General features: G+C 62.1%; 2 protein-coding genes across 3 annotated transcripts; both read left to right on the top strand.

Moving 5' to 3' along the window:
• Positions 1-530: 530 nt before the first annotated feature.
• ARHGDIA (Rho GDP dissociation inhibitor alpha) lies at positions 531-3,575 on the top strand. Of its 2 annotated transcripts, none has more exons than XM_072939856.1 (6): positions 531-638; positions 2,242-2,458; positions 2,565-2,648; positions 2,873-2,949; positions 3,047-3,110; positions 3,224-3,575. In XM_072939856.1, exons 2-6 carry the CDS (start codon positions 2,269-2,271, stop codon positions 3,421-3,423), a joined length of 615 nt encoding a protein of 204 aa, XP_072795957.1. In that variant the 5' UTR covers positions 531-638; positions 2,242-2,268; the 3' UTR covers positions 3,424-3,575. The 2 variants fall into 2 exon arrangements, with proteins under 2 accessions (XP_072795957.1, XP_072795956.1); XM_072939855.1 differs by lacking the exon at positions 531-638 and adding an exon at positions 947-1,321.
• Positions 3,576-9,224: 5,649 nt separating this feature from the next.
• P4HB (prolyl 4-hydroxylase subunit beta) lies at positions 9,225-18,384 on the top strand. The gene is made up of 11 exons (XM_072939847.1): positions 9,225-9,456; positions 10,567-10,773; positions 12,052-12,185; positions 12,317-12,454; positions 15,466-15,570; positions 15,756-15,881; positions 16,043-16,243; positions 16,374-16,494; positions 16,569-16,750; positions 16,834-16,920; positions 17,481-18,384. Exons 1-11 carry the CDS (start codon positions 9,306-9,308, stop codon positions 17,556-17,558), a joined length of 1,530 nt encoding a protein of 509 aa, XP_072795948.1. The 5' UTR covers positions 9,225-9,305; the 3' UTR covers positions 17,559-18,384.
• The last annotated feature ends 1,386 nt before the right edge of the window (positions 18,385-19,770 follow it).

The following is a 19,770-nucleotide window of genomic DNA, read 5'->3' as shown; positions in this document are numbered from 1 at the left end:
GACTCCCTGAAGCGGCTGGCGCTCCGGGCAGGGCGGCCGAACGCTGACCGTGTGGAAGGGGAAGGCCCGCGGCGCACGGACTCCGCTCCCGGAAGGGCGCCGTGGGCCGTCACCCGCGGACGACGGAACGTTCGGCAGTCACTTCCGGGAGGCCAGGCGGCCGGGCCCGCTCGTCCCCGCGGAGCGACGGCGGCCTGCTTCCGGGGACGCGCCCGCGCCCGACAGACGCGCGTCCCAGCACCTCGCGGAAATGCCACGCCGCGCCCGCGTTCCGCGTGGGTCGCAGCGAAACCATGACACTGCCCGCCCCCTGAGTTCGCGGGCTGACCCGTTGGGTCGCCTGGGACTGAAAAATGCCGGCGGCAAAAGGCGCAGAAGCCGCAGCCGGACGGGTGTCCGCACGCGCCCCGTCTGCCGCGCCGTGCCACCCACGCGGACGCACCCACGAGGCCAGCCCCGCAAGATGGCGGCAGCGCGCTCCCGGCAGCCCCTCCGCGCGCATGCGCCCTCGCGGCCCGTCCAGCGCGAGCGGAAGTCGCTTGACCCCGGAAGTGGCGGGCCGGGAGCGCGCGGGCGGGGCGGCTACGTTCGTCATTCCGTGCGGGAGGGAGCACGAGAGCGGAGCGGTCGAGACTCCGGTGAGCGCGGGCGGCGGGGCCGGCGGGGCCGGCGGGCGGGGCCGGCGGGTGGCCGCGGGGGAGGGGGCGGTGGCCGCGCCTTTGTTCTCCCCGCTCGCCCCGCCCTTCGGCCCAGCCGGTGGGATCTGCGCGGGGCGGGGGCGGCAGTGACAGCGGGCGGTGGCCCCGGCTTAGGGCGGGCCCACGTGCGGGGCCGTGGTGCGGGAGACGGGGGCGCGGGCCCAGGAGGCGGGGGCGCGGGGCCGGGGGTGCGGCGCGGGGGGCCGGGGGCACTGGGCGGGGGCGGGGGCGGGGGGCCGTGCAGGCCTCTTTGTGGTTGCCGCTTGTGCCCAGCAGCCCCCTCCTTGCCGTTTCGCGGTGGCCGGGGCCAGGCCGGACGCTCCGTCTCCTGGGCCTTGTGGTCCCTGCGCCCCACCCTGCGCGCCGCGCCCAGATTGCGGGCCGTGCGGAAGTGCGGGCCGCGGCGATCGCACTTGGAGGATCCTGTCGCCTGCGGCCGCGCTTGGGTGGCGTTGGGGCGTGATCCTTATAGAGGAATTCGAGAGGAAGCTGCGGGAGGCTTGAGAAAGCGGGCCGGCCCCACCCCGCTGCGGCGGCCGGGCGGCTCCGGGTCCCCAGTGGCCTTTTGTAAAATCTGGACCTTCCGCATGTCCCGGTTGCCAGACTGGACCTGTGGGGCAAAGGTATTGAGTATCTTTCTAGGCAACCAGTGGCCCTTACCCGCCTCCCGCACTGTTGGGTAGGGTCTTAGCAGGTTTTAGGTACTTTTCAGGGATTTTGGGGGGGTGGCGGTGCGAGGGTCAACCTTAGTGAAGGAAGCCCAGTGGCTGCTCCATGCACTGCTCCTCCTTTTGACAGCACTGCTCCAGGCTCTTTCGGGCCAGGGCCCAGAAGGAGGGTCTTGAGGCTACCACATGGTTGCAGCAATTTTCAAATTCTAGGCGGCAGATCATCACAATTGGAGATAAGCTTGGCAGACACTTAGGGTCCTTCTGCTATTTCAGGACTTAGCTGTGGGATTTAGGCTGGCCCTGTTATCTGACCACCAGGAGAGCCCTGTGTTTGCAGGCTGAGACAGAACCAGTCTGTGTTCTGCACCGAGGGTTTGCGTTGCAGCTAGGACAGGTCGTAAGGAGCATGGCTGGTCAGGGAAGCCTAGCAGGAGGAGTCCTTCGGAGTGAGGGCCTGGGCAGCTCAGAACAAGCAGCAGGGCTTGGTCCTGACCCTGCCTGGTGGGGCTGGGGTGCTGCAGCTTCCTGGGCAACAGAGGAGCTGTCACTGCTTTTCCCAAGGAGCAGGTTGCAGGTCCCATTTAGTCCTGGGTGTTGGACCTGAAGTGGACTCCCCTGAGGTGAACAGGGCAAGGAGGCAAGCGTGACCTCTTGAGTCGCAGGAGCCTGTGTGGGGACCCCTTGCGAAGTTCTGGCTGTCCTTGCCTTCCTGTTGCAGAAGATGCACCTCCCCTGGGGCCCACGTCGGGGCTTGGTCACCTGCACAGATCCAACACGGCCCCCTTGGGCGGCGGCAGGACCTGCAGAGGGTGGGAAGGGGAGACGCTGTGGGTCTCTCTTGGCTGTCACAGCCCTTGCCACCCAACCCACAGGTGTCCCAGACGCAGCTAGAGGTGAGTATGGCTGAGCAGGAGCCCACAGCCGAGCAGCTGGCACAGATTGCAGCTGAGAATGAGGAGGATGAGCATTCGGTCAACTACAAGCCCCCGGCCCAGAAGAGCATCCAGGAGATCCAGGAGCTGGACAAGGATGACGAGAGTCTGCGCAAGTACAAGGAGGCCCTACTGGGCCGCGTGGCCGTGTCCGCCGGTGAGTGGGCCCAGCCGGGGTGCACTGCACGGGCACCTGTCGCTTTCCCAGGTGTCCACCACTGTTCCCCTGCTTGGTGGAGCCCTAACCTGCTGTCACTCCGCAGACCCCAACGTCCCCAACGTCGTGGTGACCCGCCTGACTCTGGTGTGTAGCAGTGCCCCGGGCCCCCTGGAGCTGGACCTGACAGGTGAGGGGCACTCTTAAGGTCCCTGACTGCTGCTGCGCACCCTGCTGCATCCCCTAAAAATAGTTTTTAGGAGCATGGGCGCCCTCTTGTGTGGAGCACAGGAAGTGCAGCCATGTGGTCTTGCAAGGCACTGGCTTTGGAGTGACCTGGGGCTGGGGCTGGGGCTGGGGCTGGGTGGCTTTCCCTGGCCCATCCTCTTAGCGTGGCGTTCTTCTCAAACGCAGGTGATCTGGAGAGTTTCAAGAAGCAATCCTTTGTGCTGAAGGAGGGTGTGGAGTACCGGATAAAAATCTCTTTCCGGGTAAGGAGAGGTGCCGGGGGTCTGGGCTGCCTTGGGAGGGGTGGGGCGCCGGGGCTGGAGAGCCTGGCTGAGCCCCGCTCGGGGTGTCTCCTTGCAGGTGAACCGGGAGATCGTGTCCGGCATGAAGTACATCCAGCACACGTACAGGAAAGGCGTCAAAAGTGAGTGAGGGCGGGGCCAGCCCCAGGAGGGGAGTGGCCACCCAGGGACTTGGGGATCGGTTGTGGGGAAGGCCCAATCCTGCTTCCTGACTGTCACCTTCCTGGCACCGCAGTTGACAAGACTGACTACATGGTAGGGAGCTACGGGCCCCGGGCGGAGGAGTATGAGTTCCTGACGCCTATGGAGGAGGCTCCCAAAGGCATGCTGGCTCGCGGCAGCTACAACATCAAGTCCCGCTTCACAGACGATGACAGGACAGACCACCTGTCCTGGGAGTGGAACCTCACCATCAAGAAGGAGTGGAAGGACTGATCCCCAGCCAGGAGGCGGGCGGACGGACGGACAGACGGACGTGTCCCACCCTACCCCCACCCCTCCCGACCCCAGACCAAAGTGCTGACAGGGCCCGGCCCACACCGCCACCATTCCCCGGGGCAGCCTCCTGCCGGCCCGTCCCTCCTCCTTCCTCCCAGCCCACAGGCCCCAGCCTCCTCGGTGGTCTCGTGTCGTTGCTGCTTCCGCCTGTGCTGTGGGGGGGGGCTCCAACCCAGGCCTCCACCTCCCCTTCTGTGTTACTTAAGGTTCCCCCACTATCCTGACATGCCCCAAGGCCCTGGCTTTTTCGAGGTCTCAGGGTGTTCGGGTCCCTTGGGCCTTTATGGTTGCCCCGACTCCCGATCTGTCTCCCCACCTTGGGGGTAGGGTGTACCATGGAGGGCCTTGTGCAGGGGTTGTTCTCAGCTTTCACTTCTCCTGGTCAGTCCACCCATCACTGTCAGTAACCGTCTAACCATGATGCCTTAACATGTGGAACGTGTGCCGTGGGGGCGTCACTGACCTCTAACCCTGTGTCTGCATGAGCATGTGGTCTCCCCCAGTCCCCACCCTGTCTGCAGTCCCTGAGGCCCAGGAAGGTGTGGGATGTGCCCCTGCTGCTCCCCACCTGCCAGGGCTTGGCCAACCCCCTTTCCTCGGCCAGGGCTTCGGGGACGGCTCCAGGGGCTTGGGAAAGCCAAATTGCCAAAATTTAAGTGGCCTCCAGTCCCACCTGGGATGCTGGGTGACCTCACGCCTCTGCCTTCTCTGTCCCAGTGGGCAGTGCCTAGAGCCCCCAGACCCACCAGAGAGCCCTCGGCGGATACAGCCAGCGGCCGAGCCTTACTCGTCCCACCTGGGCCTCCCGGCCTGGAGTCGTGTGCCTGGCCTGTCAGTATTTATTGCCTCCATATGTGCCGTTCTCTGGGCCCGCCGGCCTGCCGCCTCTGCCCCCAGGCTCGGTGCCACCGTCCCCAGCAGGCCCTCCCCGGACCCAGACAGGACAACTGTGGGACCAAGCTTGCACAGCTGGAGCCGCCCCCTGGTCCTCCCCTCCTGTCCCTTCCCCGGTCAGGCCCGGGCCTGGAACACACAGGAGCCTGTCCCTGCTTCTCCTTTTCTGACCGGGAAATAAAGTCCCCGTAAGGAGCCAGGGTGTGTGCCTCTCATCTCCTGGAGGGAGAAGGGGGAGCTGGGCCCTATGTCTCTGCTGCCCTGGGGCACAGGGCACGGCAGGATGACCAGGGCGGGTGCAGCAGTCTCTGCCCCTGTGACTGAAGGAGAATGGCTTTAAAGTCCTTCCTTGGTCACACCAGGCGGACCAGGCCGGTGCCGCCCTTTCGGCTGTGCACAGGTCCTGCAGGGGACGTGCAGGGCACAGTCAGGCCCCCAGCCTCCTGGGCCGTCCAGTGCCCGGGGCGGGCTCCTGCGTCCTTGGGCACTGAGTCTCTGGGAGGAAGTATCCCCCAACCCGAGAGAAGGGAATCCTTGCTGGAGGCTTGGGAGCCCCACAAGAGGCAGGACTCAGGCACAAATAGAATGACTGGGTCCCAAAGGATCCCACAGCAAGGACTCCAAGCCAGCAGGAGTGTGGAGGGGAAGTTGGTGCCATGGGCCGCAGGGCCAGCAGAGAGGGTGACGTGGGAGGCCAGCCAAGCCCCAGCACTCAGTACTGCTGGGCAGGGGCAAGGGTCCAAGGCTGGAATTGACAAGGTGAGGGGCTGGGAGACTGGGACCCTCGCTGCACAGAGGAGCAGTAGAGTGCGGGGGTACGGGGGCCTGAAGGGCTGCCAGGTGCCGTGCATGCCCCAGAGGTGGTCCTGCTGACCAGTGGGGTCTCTAGGACCTCAGGGTGGCAGGAACGGTGTTGCCCCCTCTTTGAGCACCACCCCAAGAGCCCCCAGTAAGACGCCACCTCCCCAGCCCCTAAACAGGAAAGGGCCCATGGGAAACTCCAGCTCCAGACAGTCTGTTCAGGAAACCCCCTTTAATAGCTTCATGCTGGTTGCGGAATTTCCTCCCTCTGGTCTGAGCTGGTGAGCAGTGTCACGGCTAGGCAGCAAGGGCAGGGCCTGCCCTGACCACACCTCCCAGGGCCTGTCGGCAGGGTGAGCCCTCCCAGGAGCCTGCCACCAGCTGGGGCGGACCAGGAAGCAACCCCCAGCCCCCATGTCGGGGACGACGCGCTATGCCAGGAGGATATGGCTCCCACAGGGCTCCCGTGGCCTTCCTTACCAGGGCCCCTGTGGGGTTCTGGAGACGGCCCTGTGATGGGTGACAGGACAAAATGCCACTTCCTGCAGCAGCTGGCCCAGGCATAAACCCAAGAGCCACAGTCCCTGGTCCTGAAATCCACAGGGTAGAGACCCCAACCGGCTTCTCCCAGAACTGGCCTGCCCCTGATGGGAGCAGGCAGGGAGACCGCACAGCTCTGGGCTGTAAGGCCCAAGGCCCGTCCCACTAAGCTCAGCCCTACATTTGGAGGGAGCCCCAAGCCAGGCACAGCCACTCCCTCTCCCAGTCCAGTTCCTGAAACGTCCAGTGAACATCTTCAAACCCAGGGTCAGCCTGTGTTGACAGCATTTTGGTTTATTGGGCCGGGGCCTTCTGAGGATCTGTCGGGCCAAAAGATCTACTATTTTTGTGCTTGGGTTTTCCAAGCCTTTGTGAGATGTGTGAACTCGGGCCCTGAGTGCCAGCTTGTCCAGGCACACTGCCAACAGCCAGGACTTTGCTCTGGCTCTTCCCCTGGTGAAGGATGACACAAGGTGGCACCTGCTGGACCTGCATGACGTGTCTCTCAGGTCCCAAGTCTGAGCTGATTCTCCTGGTCCCTTCTGAACCCCTCTGTACAGCTCAGTGCTTGGGGCCTGGCCTCCCTGCTAGGTGAGCCCCTGCCTGCGCCCCTCCCTCTCCACTCCCTCCCTCCATCCGAGCCTCCCAGTCATCCCCCAGCTTCTGCCTCCCCAGCCACCCCCAGATGGCTCCTTCTTCCACTGAGGAGTGTGGCAGTGACACCAGGTCAGGGCCTTTAATGTGATTAACCAGCAGTTACTGTAGTTTACGAGAATCTCCGTATCCAGCACCACTCGGCTCTGCAGTCAGGGCCCACTTCAGTCCCTCTGGGCCACGCTCCCCACGGCGCCTGCTCCCAGTTCTCACCAGCGCCCCAGCTCACCCACGTGCAGGCAGCGTGGCCCATGGCACAGCTCTCCGTTTCCGCTGCTGCTCCGCAGTGGGCACGCACAGCCAGGGGTGTCCACCAGCCCCCTCATTAACTCCCTGCAGACCTCAAGCTTGATCCACAGGTTGAAAGGGAGTTGTTTTATTCTGAGAACTCTATTTTCGTGAGTAGTATTTATCAAAACGTTTGATCACTCAGTTGTTCAACCAGTACTTAATGGGCACCTTCTCTGAGCATGAGAGGCCCCTGGAGGACGTCCTGAGGTCACCGTGCTGGGTCCAGAGAGACGCTACAGCTACAGGGGCGGGAGAGCCCTGACCTGCAAGGGCATATTCCACTGGCCTCTCCCTAGAGCTGTCCTCCAAAGGCATGTGAGCAGCCTGAGGAATAAGGAGACTCTCAGGGGTCCTCTCAGGGCTGAGGCTTGTAGAGAGGTTCAGTGAACCAGCCTGTGTTCTGGGGGCACCATGCACTCCTGCACCTCACCCAGCTACTGACCAACCCCATGGAGACTGGGAACCCCACTTTGCTGTTCCTACAGGGGTCTGTGTGCAAAGCGACTCAGGACAGGTGTAAGTGCCTTGAGAAAAAGGCGTGTCAGTGAAGCCGAGGTGTCAAAACACCGTGCCCCGCCCAGGGCAGAGCCTGCTTAGGCCCTGGTTCTCACAGAACCACAACTTGTCTCTGCCCACCTGGGCTGCAGAATAGCGGCCCTGTTGTAACCTGCATCAAGGCATGTTCCAATTTTGGCTTCAGCCATGGAGGCCTAGGCTTGACCATAGCCAGCAACTCAGATCGCTGCTGCTCTGCTTCTGGCCTGTGTTTCCCCGGCCCAGGATTCTCATCTTTGTAACTATTCTACCCTGTGCTCTGGGGCTCAGCTGCTTCCAAACCATCAAGCTAGTCAACGTGATGGTGTCAGAGCTTTCCACTCTATCCCCGAAGTCCCCAAATTCAGGCATCTGAACTCTGACTTCCTGAGTACCTCAGAAATCCAGATAATTCAAATGTCCCTTGTCTCAGCCCCCACATGGTGGTCTGTAAAGCAGGGTCATGGTAATCACAGAAACATCAGAGGGCAACAGACATGGAAGCAATCCCCACTCGTCCCAGAGAGCAGAGGGTGCCTGCTGTGGTGACAAAGCACTGTTGTCCAGTGGACCAGCACCCAGGCCAGGACCCCACTGAGCTGGTTGGAGGCCGCAGCCACAGACACGTCCACACCCTCAATGAAATGGTCCAGCTCCCGTAAAGTCACCCTTCTGAGGCAGACAGGCATCCCAGCGGAGCAAGCACTTCTGCCTGGCCCTTGCTCTACTGGAGGCAGAGAACCTGTTCTCGACCTATAGGAGTTCACGTTCTAGGTGAGGGAATACCACCTGGGAGATGAGAAAACATGCCCTGAGGAGCAACGGACAAATTTATCGTTTCTGAAATCAGGATGTTACCATAGGCAACGTGTACATCTAATGTGGGAGTGTTTCCCTGTTTCCTGCGAAAGTATTCAGCCGATGATGAGTGTTCAAATCAGTGGTGGTGGCGTTCCGCAACCGAGGAACTGAACACCACTGGAGAAGAAAGGAGTGTGGACAAGGTCGGAGTAGGGTGGGTCAGGCTTTGAGCCCTGGGGGAAGAGGAGATGCTTCGTCGGGAGCCACGCCGCCCGGCAGAAACAACATTCAGACAACGTTAAAAAAAAAACTTAAAAAAGTAAAACGTTCAGACTTTCATAAAACCCGACGTATCCAAAGTTCTCCGAGACGTCAATATAAAAAAGTCATTAAGGCAGCATCCTACACCCCTCTCCCGTGCTGTCCCGACGCCCGGCGTGTGTAAACTCACTGCCCGTGTACTCGGGCGCCTGGGCGCGTCCCCGAGGCCGGAAGGAGGGAAGGCGCCCGCGGGCACGGTGCCGGCCCTGGGGCCTGTCCCCGGGCGGGAAGCCCAGCCCCGGCGGCCCTCTTTCCGAGCTTTCTCGGCCCTGTCGCGTCCCGCCTCGGCCCTCCCCGCCGCCCCCGGGAATGCCCAAGTCGTCGGCCGAGGACACCGGCCAACGCCCTCGCGGGAGCTCAGCCGCCCCAGCAGGCGCCGCACGGGCCTCACGCGCACCGGAAACCCGTCAGTCCCACTTCCGGCCCGCCGAGCCGGGGGGCGGTGCCAGTAGGGGATACGCGGTCCAGTCAGAATGCAACACGAGGGGTTTCCGAGGCGCAGGCGCAGCTCCGCCCCCGAGGGTGAGCGCTCCGCCCCACTGCCACGTTCGACGAAGGATCGCGCGGGGTGCGCGCATGTCGCGGCCAATCAGGAGCCGCAGAGTCAGGGCCCCCGAAGGTAGTAGCCATTCCAGACCTGCGGAAGATGTAGGAGAAAGTCACCAGTCACAAGTCTAGGGAGAGAAAGTTCTCCGCCAGGAGCCAATGAGAGGCCGGGGAAGAGTGCGAGCGCGAGCTCCTCGGCCAATCCCGGGCAAGAGTGAGGGAGGTGCCCATTGCGATTCCGAATCCAGGGCCAGGCTCAGTGTGGGCGCCCAATACGGGCAAGGCGGAGGCGGGTCCCAGAGCCCGCTAGCCAATCAGGGACGGGCGAGGGCGGGCACGCGCGCGGTGGCCGGGTTTATAAGGGTGGGGCTGGCGGCGCGCGCTCTCGAAGCCTGCTGTCCCAGCGGCGCCAACCGAAGCGCCGTGCCCGTTCCGACATGCTGCGCCGCGCTCTGCTCTGCCTGGTCTTGGCCGCGCTGCCCCGCGCGGGCGCCGGCGCCCCCGACGAGGAGGACCACGTCCTGGTGCTCAACAAGGGCAACTTCGACGAGGCGCTGGCGGCCCACAAGTACCTGCTGGTGGAGTTCTGTGAGTGCCTCCCGCTCGCCCGGGCGCCCGGGCCGGGCCTCGCCGCTGCCGCGGGGTGGGGACGGAGCGGGGACAGAGGGGGCCGGGGGACAGGGGCTGGAGGGGCAGGGGTGGGGTGGCCGAGCGCAGGGGCCTGGGCGCCCCTCCCCACTCTTCCTCCCCTGGTCCCGCCAGGCTTGAGGTCTTCGGGGCTGTCAGCCTTCCGGCCACCCCTGGACGCACTGACTCCTAGCCCCTAGGGAGACTCATCCTCGAGTAGAGAGCGCCCCCAGACCTGCTGTCAGCGTTCCTGCGCTGCCCGCCTCTTGCGGGGCATCCCTCCTGCTTAGCTGGACCCTGAGGGTGACCGAGGGCCGACAGCCAGGACGTGTCTTTGTGCTTGACGTCCATATGGCAGAATCCCTCTGTTAGCCTAAGAAAAACAGGGTCGACTGTGTGAGCTGCCAGAGATAAAGGTCTAACCCCCTAATTGCTCACCAGGACCGGTCCCCCAAAAGCACTGCTCCTGCCCACACCACCTTCAACCTGTGACAGCTACCTTCTGTTTGATAGTGTTGTCCACCAGAATCCAAAACCTTTGTTTGTATTTATAAGCATTTAAGCCCCGATTGTCTGGGGTGGAAATCTTAGGCCCAGCACAGCTGCTAACCTCAGAGTTAGAGTCCCCTTCCCAGAGTCTAAAATACTCATTTTAGACATGAGTCTCAAGGCCAGTGTGGCAGATGTGTGACAGGGACTCCTGGCAGTTCTCACCACGTATCCAGCTGCCACGGCTTTAGCTTCTTAATTTCTCTGGTTCCTGAAGGGCGGTTCCAGGGGTACGAGTGCCCTAATTGCCTGCAGGTAATAGGAAGTTACTTACTAATCATTAGAGACTTTGCCTTCCTGTGCTGATGGCGACATTGCAGGAAGGGGCCTTGGGGGTTGTCCTCTCTGGCCTCTCTGTCCAACGTTGCCCAAGAGCACCAAGCTGTCAGTCCAGTCTGTGCGTTCAGAGGGGTTATCGCGGTGCAAAGATAAAGTTTTTATGGAGGGAAGTATCGAAGGAGGAGGGAAGGGGAGCCGTGGGCTGTTCACTGCTGCTCCCTAGTGTCTTGCCTTCTCCTGCAGATGCCCCGTGGTGTGGCCACTGCAAGGCTCTGGCTCCAGAGTATGCCAAAGCAGCTGGGAAACTGAAGGCAGAAGGTTCTGAGATCAGACTGGCAAAGGTCGATGCCACGGAAGAGTCTGAGTTGGCCCAGCAGTATGGCGTCCGAGGCTACCCGACCATCAAGTTCTTCAAGAACGGAGACACGGCTTCCCCCAAAGAATACACAGGTGTGAGCACTGCACTGCCTCTAATTGCCCATGTGGGCGGGTGAGGGGTTCGCCTGCAGCCCTTCTTAGTTCACAGAGGTGGGGGGGCTCATTTCCAGAGGCGTGGAGGAGAGCCTGTCCTTGGACTGAGCCCTGGGTCTAGTCCAGTCTGCAAAGGCACTGGGAGGAAAGTGCTCCCTTCCTGTGCCCCTCGAGTGCAGAGGGACATGGGGGTGGGTGCAGAGAGCTGGCCGGGGCTCAACTGAAGATGGACGGGGAGGACGGGGAGGCTGAGCCTCTGCTGACTCTCAGGTGTTCTGGCCACTGAGCGGAGAGCAGCGGGTGCCAGGCCGGGTCGGGTTCAAGTCCAGCTCCGTCTGCAGCACAAGCCCTTGGCCGCTGCTTTGCTTGGGGCCTCTGAGGCAGCTTTCCTGGAGGTTGGGCCCCTGGGTAGCCTGGTCGGTACCAGTGACAAAAGAAGAATCTTTGTCTAGAAAACCAGTTCCGTGGCTTCTCCGTCCCAGTTCCCTGAGCAGCCCGTCCTGCTAATTCTGCCGTCAGCCGCTCTGGTCTCCTCCCGAGGCTAATGCTGCTCCTGCTTTTACTTGTGTCCACTCGGGCGTGGAAGGGCCTTGTGCATAGTTCCCACCATCCTATCAGTGACACTGAGGTCCTGGAGGTGAGGTAGCACTTCCTGACTCCAGCTGTAACTAAGGCAGCTTTTGCTTAATTTCTTTTTAAGTGTGAGATTCGGCAGCTCTTTCCAGGTCGGACCAGGTGGTCCAACCCCGTGAGAGGAGAAGGGTAAGGAGCCTCAGTCTCAGGAGGAGCAGGCTTCTCCCTTTACGTCACACCTGCTTGGGTGGTGCACACGGGCCATATCTCCTCCTCCTGGTCAGGAGGCGCGAGGGGCGAGGACCCCTGAGCAACCGGGCACACAAGGCAGGCGGAGCCCGGCCTACCCTACCCTAATGAAGATGAAGCCTAGTGTGGGCCCCCAGGGGGGAGTGAGTGTGCTTAATGAATTCAGGTGTCAGGGAAGACTCACAAGGTGCAGAGAGATGAGAGAAGAGAAATGGTCTGTGATCTACCCAGAGGCGGGCCCTGCCTTTTCCTCCTTTAAACACGAGTGCCGTCTCCCACATACACATGGGAGCCCTTTCGGCCCTGGACTTTGGACAGCCGTGTTCCGTGGCAGGAGGATGTTTCTCTCTGGTTTTGGCCGGGAGCTCTGGCGAGGACGGGCAGGGCGGGTGGGCGCACCCCTGGTTTCAGGTGGGCCTGCGTGTGTTGGTGCAGCTGGCAGAGAGGCCGATGACATCGTGAGCTGGCTGAAGAAGCGCACAGGCCCCGCCGCCACCACCCTGCCTGACGGGGCTGCTGCCGAGGCCTTGGTGGCGTCCAGCGAGGTGGCCGTCATTGGCTTCTTCAAGGTAGAGGCTCTGGGGCTCCATCCCGGTCTTCCTCCCTCACGCGGGGGCCCAGGCCCCGCCGTCTGCCCTGTGCTGACCGGGTGGGTCCTTGGTGTTGCGCAGCGGCCACCTCTGGTTCCCCTTCTCTCCAGGACTTGGAGTCGGACTCCGCCAAGCAGTTCCTGCTGGCAGCAGAGGCCGTCGACGACATCCCCTTTGGGGTCACGTCCAGCGGTGACGTGTTCTCCAAGTACCAGCTGGACAAGGACAGGGTGGTCCTCTTTAAGAAGGTGAGTGGCCCTTGGGGTGGCCGAGGTGCCACGTTGCAGGGGTGCAGTGGCCTTCGGGGACCTTGCCCGGGTGGCGCTGGCTGCTGGACCGCCAGCCGGCCTGTTACCAGGGCCCGTTTTGCAGTGTCAGGTTGTAGGAGCCTCTCAATGGCCTTCAGCCCCTCAGCCGTGGACCCCTTGTTCAGCTCTTGCAGTGTCTGGTACTGTTTTACGGAAATGGAGCTGCTTTGGAGTGTTAGCTTTTGGGGGGAAAAAAGCCGTGGTGAGACACATGGAACCAAGTCTGTCACTTCAACAGCTTTCGAGGTTGGGACTCAGTGGCATTAGTCACATTGGCGGTGCCGTGCCGCTGTCACTCCAGTCCTGCTCCACAGGATCAGCTCCTGGGGCGTGTTCCATCTTGTTGGCAGAGCCTCGCCCCATGGGCTACCCCAGCCCACACCTCTTCTTCCTTGTCATGAAGGGGCCCCACGGCTTTTAGCCACCCTGCACTCTTTCTGGGACACAGCGGGGGCTGGAGTGTGCACCGCAGTACCAACGGGGCCACTGGGGTCTCTCAGTAACTCAGCCACCAGATGGGGCCTGGGGCCGGCCAAGCACCCATGCTCTTGGGACACAGCTGTCCCTGGATTGGGTGGTGGCATTAATGCGGTTCAGTTAGCAGGTGTGGGTGGAGGTGAGGGTGCTGGGGGAGGAGGAGGTGCAGCTGGGCCTGGACTCCTGTCCTGTTTTGTCTCCTTGGGATGAAAGTAGCTGTAAAGTTATAGCAAAGTCGTAACTTGTGTGGGCAGAAAGGACTGTGCTGAGCCTCCAGCGGCTGAGGGGGAAAGCTGGGACGAGGGCTGGGGGGCCCCCAGCTGCTCTGGCTTCTGGGGGGCTTGCTTCCTGCTATTTCTGCAGCCTCTTCCTTGGGAGGACTCGAAGCGTCACGCACATTCTCCCTACTCAGTAGAGGTCTTCGCGTCGCCCGTGAGGGTGCAGGGTTGCTAAGTTAGCCCTTCGTGTCGCCGGAGGTGCACAGGAAGCGCCGACTAACACCTGCAGAGGAGAGGCCCACAGCGTGGGCTGGAGGGAGCTGAGTGGAAGGTCCTGGCACCCTGCAGTTTGGGGCGAGGGCGCAGGAGACTGAGGCCCGCCGAGCTGGCCAACCCCCTTTGATCAGCTTAGTCCGCTTTGGTCTTTCCCGTTACCCTTGAGACCTGGAGTGGCGGTGGTCACGCGGGATCGATGCCTGTGGTGACCATGTGTCCTTGAAGGTCAGAACGATTGTTCCCTGCTCTGTGAAAACTGGTCACGGAGCGCATCTGTTCTGCTGACTGCCGCGTCTTTCTCGGCCTCGCTGCTCTGTGTCCATGGGCCTGGGGCCTGTAAGTAGGCTGTGCCCTCTTCCACTCGGCGGCTCTGGTGGTGGTGCTGGAACAGGGAGGTTGCCTCAGGCGGCTGCGAGCAGGAGCCCGGCCGAGCCGGTGGGCACTGTGCTGGGCGGTCAGTAGGAGCTGCAGCTGCACCGACGGCACTGTGGGCGAGAGGAAGACGGAGCCCTGCCACTGCTGTCCCCACGTTCCGGCCTTCACTGCTGGCCCAGGTCCTCCAACGAGCTGGGTCTTCAGGGGACGAGTGTGGCCGCCTGGCCGAGTGGGACGCGGCTCCAGCCAGCTGCCCTGCATCTTGCGGCCGGGTGGCGAGGCCAGGACACCAGCTGAACTGGGGCTGTGAGTCCCGGCTCGGGTCATGGGTCTCTGGCGTTGCACCACCAGTGTGACAGCTGACCGTCCCTTGTCTTTGTTCTGTGTCTACTTTATTTTTTCATCTCTGAAGCTGGGGGGTTAGAGAGTGCGTGCGGGGACTTTTGGGAATGTTACTGAGCCTGGCAGGGTGGCCTCTGCCCAGGGCCTGGGCCTCTGTGCTGTCCCGTGATACGGGAAGGCCAGCCGTTCGCTCTTTACCAAGGTCGGCAATGAGTGGGGCATGATGTGGCAGCAGTACCAGGAGGGTCGCGTCCCACGCGGCGCCGCGGTTCTGGGGAGGGGCGGTGGCCTGTGTGTCTCTGACTGCGGCCCAGTGGTGCCTGCTGGGCTTTGGCTCCCTGGGGCCCCCAGTGCCCGGCCCTCTGTCTCGTCCTGCTCAGCAGCACGTGTCGTGGTTGAGCCATGTGCCAGGCTTCATGTGACGCGAGGTGGGGTGGGACGTGGCCACCTGCTTTTCTGGAAGTTACTTTGGGGAAATGCAGTGGGAAGTGACCAGGAAGAGAAGAGGAGGACTCTGAAACTCTCCCAGGTTCCTGGGGACCCCAGAGAGCCTCTGTCCTTGTAGACCATACCAGTCTGTTTGTTGTGTTAGAGGTTAGAACTGAGAAATTATAAACTTGCTCATTCTAAAATAACAAGGAAAAAATACTAAATTTTTATGAAAATTAATTTTTCCTAGACAACAACGTTTCAGTGGTAGAGTGAAGTTTGGGTTTCTGGCGGTCTCTAGCGTCTGCCTCAACAGAGACAGCTGAGTTCCCATTTGCCTTCAGTGTGATGCAATGTCACACACCGTCCTGCACTCTCGGGGGGGCGGGGAGCGTGACAGGGCACCTGCCTTCTGAGCGGGGTTGTGAAAACCGCTCTGACCTTGGAGCTGCCCTGGAAGGGCCTTGGGCCCATGGGGGCGAGGCCCACACCTCGGGAGCCCCGGTTTTAGGGACTGGAGACAAGGGTGTACCCTGGCACCCAGGCCGTGGGGCTCTTGTGGCTTGTTGGGAACCAGCTGGGGTGGGGTCCCTGTCTGGGGCGGGGGGCAGGGGCTGCTTGTGCTCCTGGGGAGCCTGGGGGCTCTCCTGGCGGCTTTCCTGTTACCTGGTGCCTGGAGGGTGAGTCCTTGCAGCCATCACCAGGCTTTGCTTTGGACAGAGGCGCGTTGGTCCCACCCCATGCTGCTCTGAAATCCCAGGCAGGAAGATGGGGCCTGCTAGTGCCCCAGGGGCTTCTCGGACAGCCTCAGCACCCAGGCCTCTCTGTCCACAGTTCGACGAAGGCCGGAATGACTTTGAGGGCGAGGTCACCAAGGAGAAGCTGTTGGATTTCATCAAGCACAACCAGCTGCCGCTGGTCATTGAGTTCACCGAGCAGGTGTGGCTCTGCTGCTGGTCCTGCGCCCGATGGCGGGGGTGGGGGGGGTGCAAGAGGGGCGTGACCTTCAGCCCTGGGGCCCCATGTGCAGAACCCCCGCTGTGGTCCAGGCAGGGGGTCACGAGAGAAAGCCTATGTCAGTAGCTTAGTTGGTGGCTCAGACCAAGTGACCTGTGTGACAACAGACAGCCCCGAAGATCTTTGGAGGCGAGATCAAGACTCACATCCTGCTGTTCCTGCCGAAGAGTCTGTCTGACCACGAGGCCACGCTGAGCAACTTCCGAAAAGCCGCCGAGGGCTTCAAGGGCAAGGTGCGGGCGGCTCGGCCCCGGGCTTCCTCTGCCTCGGGGTAGCCTGTCCCTGGGGTCCCGGCTGCTGGGAGGGGCCGGAGGACGGTCGGCTCGGGTGGGGGCAGTGGGCGCAGAGGGAACCCTCGGCTTCGGGGCCGCTCAACTTGCCTTTTCTCCCCAAGATCCTGTTCATCTTCATCGACAGTGACCACTCTGACAACCAGCGCATCCTAGAGTTCTTCGGCCTGAAGAAGGAGGAGAGCCCAGCCGTGCGCCTCATCACGCTGGAGGAGGAGATGACCAAGTACAAGCCCGAGTCGGACGAGCTGACCGCGGAGAAGATCGCCGAGTTCTGCCAGCGCTTCCTGGAGGGCAAGGTCAAGGTGTGGCCTCGGGGCCCTGACAGCGCCCTTGCTTCCGCCAGCCCTGGGGGTGCACGGGGCAGCGGGTGTTGGCAGGGCAGCCTGGGTGGAGCTGCACATCCCTGACCCTGCTGCTCTGCCTGCCCCCCAGCCCCACCTGATGAGCCAGGAGCTGCCTGACGACTGGGACAAGCAGCCAGTCAAAGTGCTGGTCGGGAAGAACTTCGAGGAGGTCGCCTTCGACGAGAAGAAGAACGTCTTTGTGGAGTTCTGTAAGTGAGGCCTCCACTGCAGGGCTCGGCCGGGCGGGCGCCCGTCCAGCAAGACTCAGACCGCTTTCCCTCAGACGCCCCGTGGTGCGGGCACTGCAAGCAGCTCGCCCCCATCTGGGATAAGCTGGGGGAGACGTACAAGGACCACGAGAGCATCGTCATCGCCAAGATGGACTCCACGGCCAACGAGGTGGAGGCGGTGAAAGTGCACAGCTTCCCCACGCTCAAGTTCTTCCCTGCCAGCGCCGACCGGACGGTGCGCCGCCGTGGCCATCGGGGGTTGGGGGGGGCGGGCAGGGCTGGGGCTGTTTCCCACTTCTCATCACTCTGCCCCAACAGGTCATCGACTACAATGGGGAACGGACATTGGACGGTTTTAAGAAGTTCCTGGAGAGCGGCGGCCAGGATGGGGCCGGGGATGACGACGTAAGTGTGGCCGACGGACAGCTGTACCAGGGCTTCGGGAGCATCTGAGTGCCGGGCTTCCCAGGCTCATCCCACATGTTCGCCGTGTCGTGTGTGGTCAGCTGTGGGGATGTCAGGAGTGCACCCAGGCCAAGAGGGTGTGGCGGGGTGGGCAGAGGGAATGGTCCTTCCGGGTCGCAGGGCCCACTCAGAAGTGCCAGGGATCGTGACGGGGCAGAGCTGCCTGGGAGGCTTCTCTGGCTGCCAGGTTTGGTGGGGAGCCCTCAGGCCGGTTGTGCTGCTGTGGCCGCTGGACAGTCACTGGCCCCTTGACTCCGGGGCTGGAGGGGTGGATATTACACACCAGCAGCTCTCCTGCTCAGGGCGGCCGGTGCTCACTCACTGGGTGGTGGTGAGGGTTGGGACCCTGGGTGCCCTGCAGCGGGGCTCTGCTTCCACGCTGTCCTATGGGCAGAACCCGCACCCAGGCAGCTGGTCCCTGGTGTGTGCAGCCGGGCGGGGGCCGTTGCAGGGCCGGCTCAGCCTGGACTTTCGCTTCCTGCCCTCTTCTCGCCTCCCAGGATTTAGAAGACCTAGAGGAAGCAGAAGAGCCTGACCTGGAGGAAGACGACGACAAAGCTGTGAAAGATGAACTGTAAGGCGGAGAGGCAGAGCTGGGCACCCGAACAGGTCACCTCCCGGGGCTGCGCGCCCAGTAGCACGGCCTCCAGGCGCCGCAGACCCACCCGGGAGAGGGCGCATCGGTCGGAAATGCAGGGAACTTTTCTGAAGCCACACTTCACCCCAACACGTGTAACTCTAAACCCGTCTTCCTTCGCTTTTCAATTTTTGGAAAGGGATTTATCTCCAGGCCAGCCCGGCCCGTCTTGGTGGGCCGTTTTTTTTTTTTTTTTTTTTTTTTTTTTTATTTTAACTGTGATGTACTTTTTTGTACACAGTTTTGTCCTGAGTGTTCACTGAAATGTTTTGAAATCTCACGCTGGCAATGTCTTATTGCTGTTAGGGTTATACTGTCACTTAAAAAATATTCCACCTGTGGGATTTTTAGACATTTTTGGACATCAGGCTGTCTGTTCCACCTTGGCCGGGCCTCCCTGGAGACTCCTGTCCCCTGTGTGGGGGTCCCCTGTGGGGACTGGGCTGGGCGGGCCCCTCACATCCTGCAGTGTTGCCTGGGCAGAGTGAGGCTCCTGCTTCGTGTGGTTAAGCAGAGACTTCAGGTCTGTCACGGGGGCCCCCCTAGGACAGGCCCGGCGGCCCCCTCCTTCCCCGAGCCCAAGTTCTCACCGCTCTGTGACGTCTGGGGTGGCCCGAGGGCTGCCCAGGCAGGACAGGGCCCTCCGTCTCCAGGCTGGGAGATGGCGAGGATGCTTGAGCAGAGTCACACGTTGACCATTCCTCGGGCACTTCTGCCACGATGTTGGAATTGGACACATTGGCCAAATAAAGTTGAAATTTTCTGCCTGTCGTTGCCTCTGCCTTACGATCTCCCAGTGTGGGGAGTTGGGCCGGAGTTCCGACTTTCTAGAGAGGAGGGTAGGCTTGGTGGGGGCCGCTTTTGTTGAGACCTCTTTCCTAGAACATGGAAGGGTGCGTGAGTCACCGCCTGGGGTGAAGTGCACCTGCATGTCCCCAAGCAGAGGAGCTCAGGGCTGCCCCTGGCCAGGTGCCTATGGGCCAGCTTACCTGTGATGGGTACCACCAGCACTGCCCGCCTCGGGTGTCCAGCGGTCATGGCTTCGATCTGCCTCGTGCCACATCAGGACACGGGATGGCCAGGGTGGGCAGCTCTGTCGTGCAAGAGTGGTCCCTTCCCACTGCTGCCTGGAACCACCGCAGAGTCTCAGGAGAGACCAGGGGTGCTTGGGCTTCGGGAACGCTGTGCTCATTGCTAGAACACCGTGTTGAAAACAGTCATGTTAAAGTAGCAGCTCTGGTTGTTTAAACATGACTTGACTTCTAGGACCTGCGCTCACTCACACAGTCTGCATGGGGAAGAGCACAGTTAGACTCAGCTGTCAGTCTGGCTGCAGCGTTGGGCTGATGGCACCTGAGCTGGGATTGGTGACACCTTTTGGCCCCCAGGGAGCTGAGCATGAGGGGCCCACGGGGGGCTGGCCGGGCTCAGGGGGGCATCCACCTCTAGTCATGACAGCAGCGCCCAGGGCTTCCCCTCCGTCTACACACGTCTGCAGCGGCCGGTGGGCTGGAAGGGGTGTTGATGGCATCCTCAAAGGAGGGGAGAGAGGTGGAGACACAGTCCACCAGGAGGTCGAGGACAGAGCAAACACGGCCGAGTATCCAAGGATCCTGGCCTGTCCCTCAACGTGTTTCATCGATCCCTGTGATGTGTCACCTGCGGCAGAAAGCGTACACGTTACCCCATCCCTGGGCCCTCCAGCTCTGATGCTGCTGGGAGCTTGGAGGTGGCAGGGCCACATCCAGCAGACTTGACTGTGGCACTTACGTGAACGTGGTCTCAGCCCATGGGAAGGTGCGTGTGTCATTTCCCCCGTGCACAGCCATGTCTTCAGCAAGAGGGCCGTGTGTCCTCCCTTGACCGCCCCAGGGCCATCCGGACCCTCAGACCCCAGGGCTGCTCCTGCCTCTCACCTGGGCCTGCGGTGTCCAGCTGGTGTCCAGCTGGTGTCCAGCGAGAACCTGGTATTGGCACCCTGGGCAGCACCAACCAAGCCTTGGCTTGTCCGCGCCTCAGCGTCTGGACACTGCGCCCCAGCTTGGCCTGCAGTGGCCGGGCTCCCTTCCCTGGTTCTCAGGTGGCCGGCGCCGGGGCTGGTTTCTGTCTCGTCTGCTCCAGGGTCCGTGTGTCCTGTGCTTTGGTCCTGCCGA

The sequence above is a fragment of the Vicugna pacos genome, chromosome 16 (genome assembly GCF_048564905.1).
Source record: "Vicugna pacos chromosome 16, VicPac4, whole genome shotgun sequence".
NCBI classification, from domain to species: domain Eukaryota; kingdom Metazoa; phylum Chordata; class Mammalia; order Artiodactyla; family Camelidae; genus Vicugna; species Vicugna pacos.
This window is presented reverse-complemented; position numbering and strand designations above follow the sequence as displayed.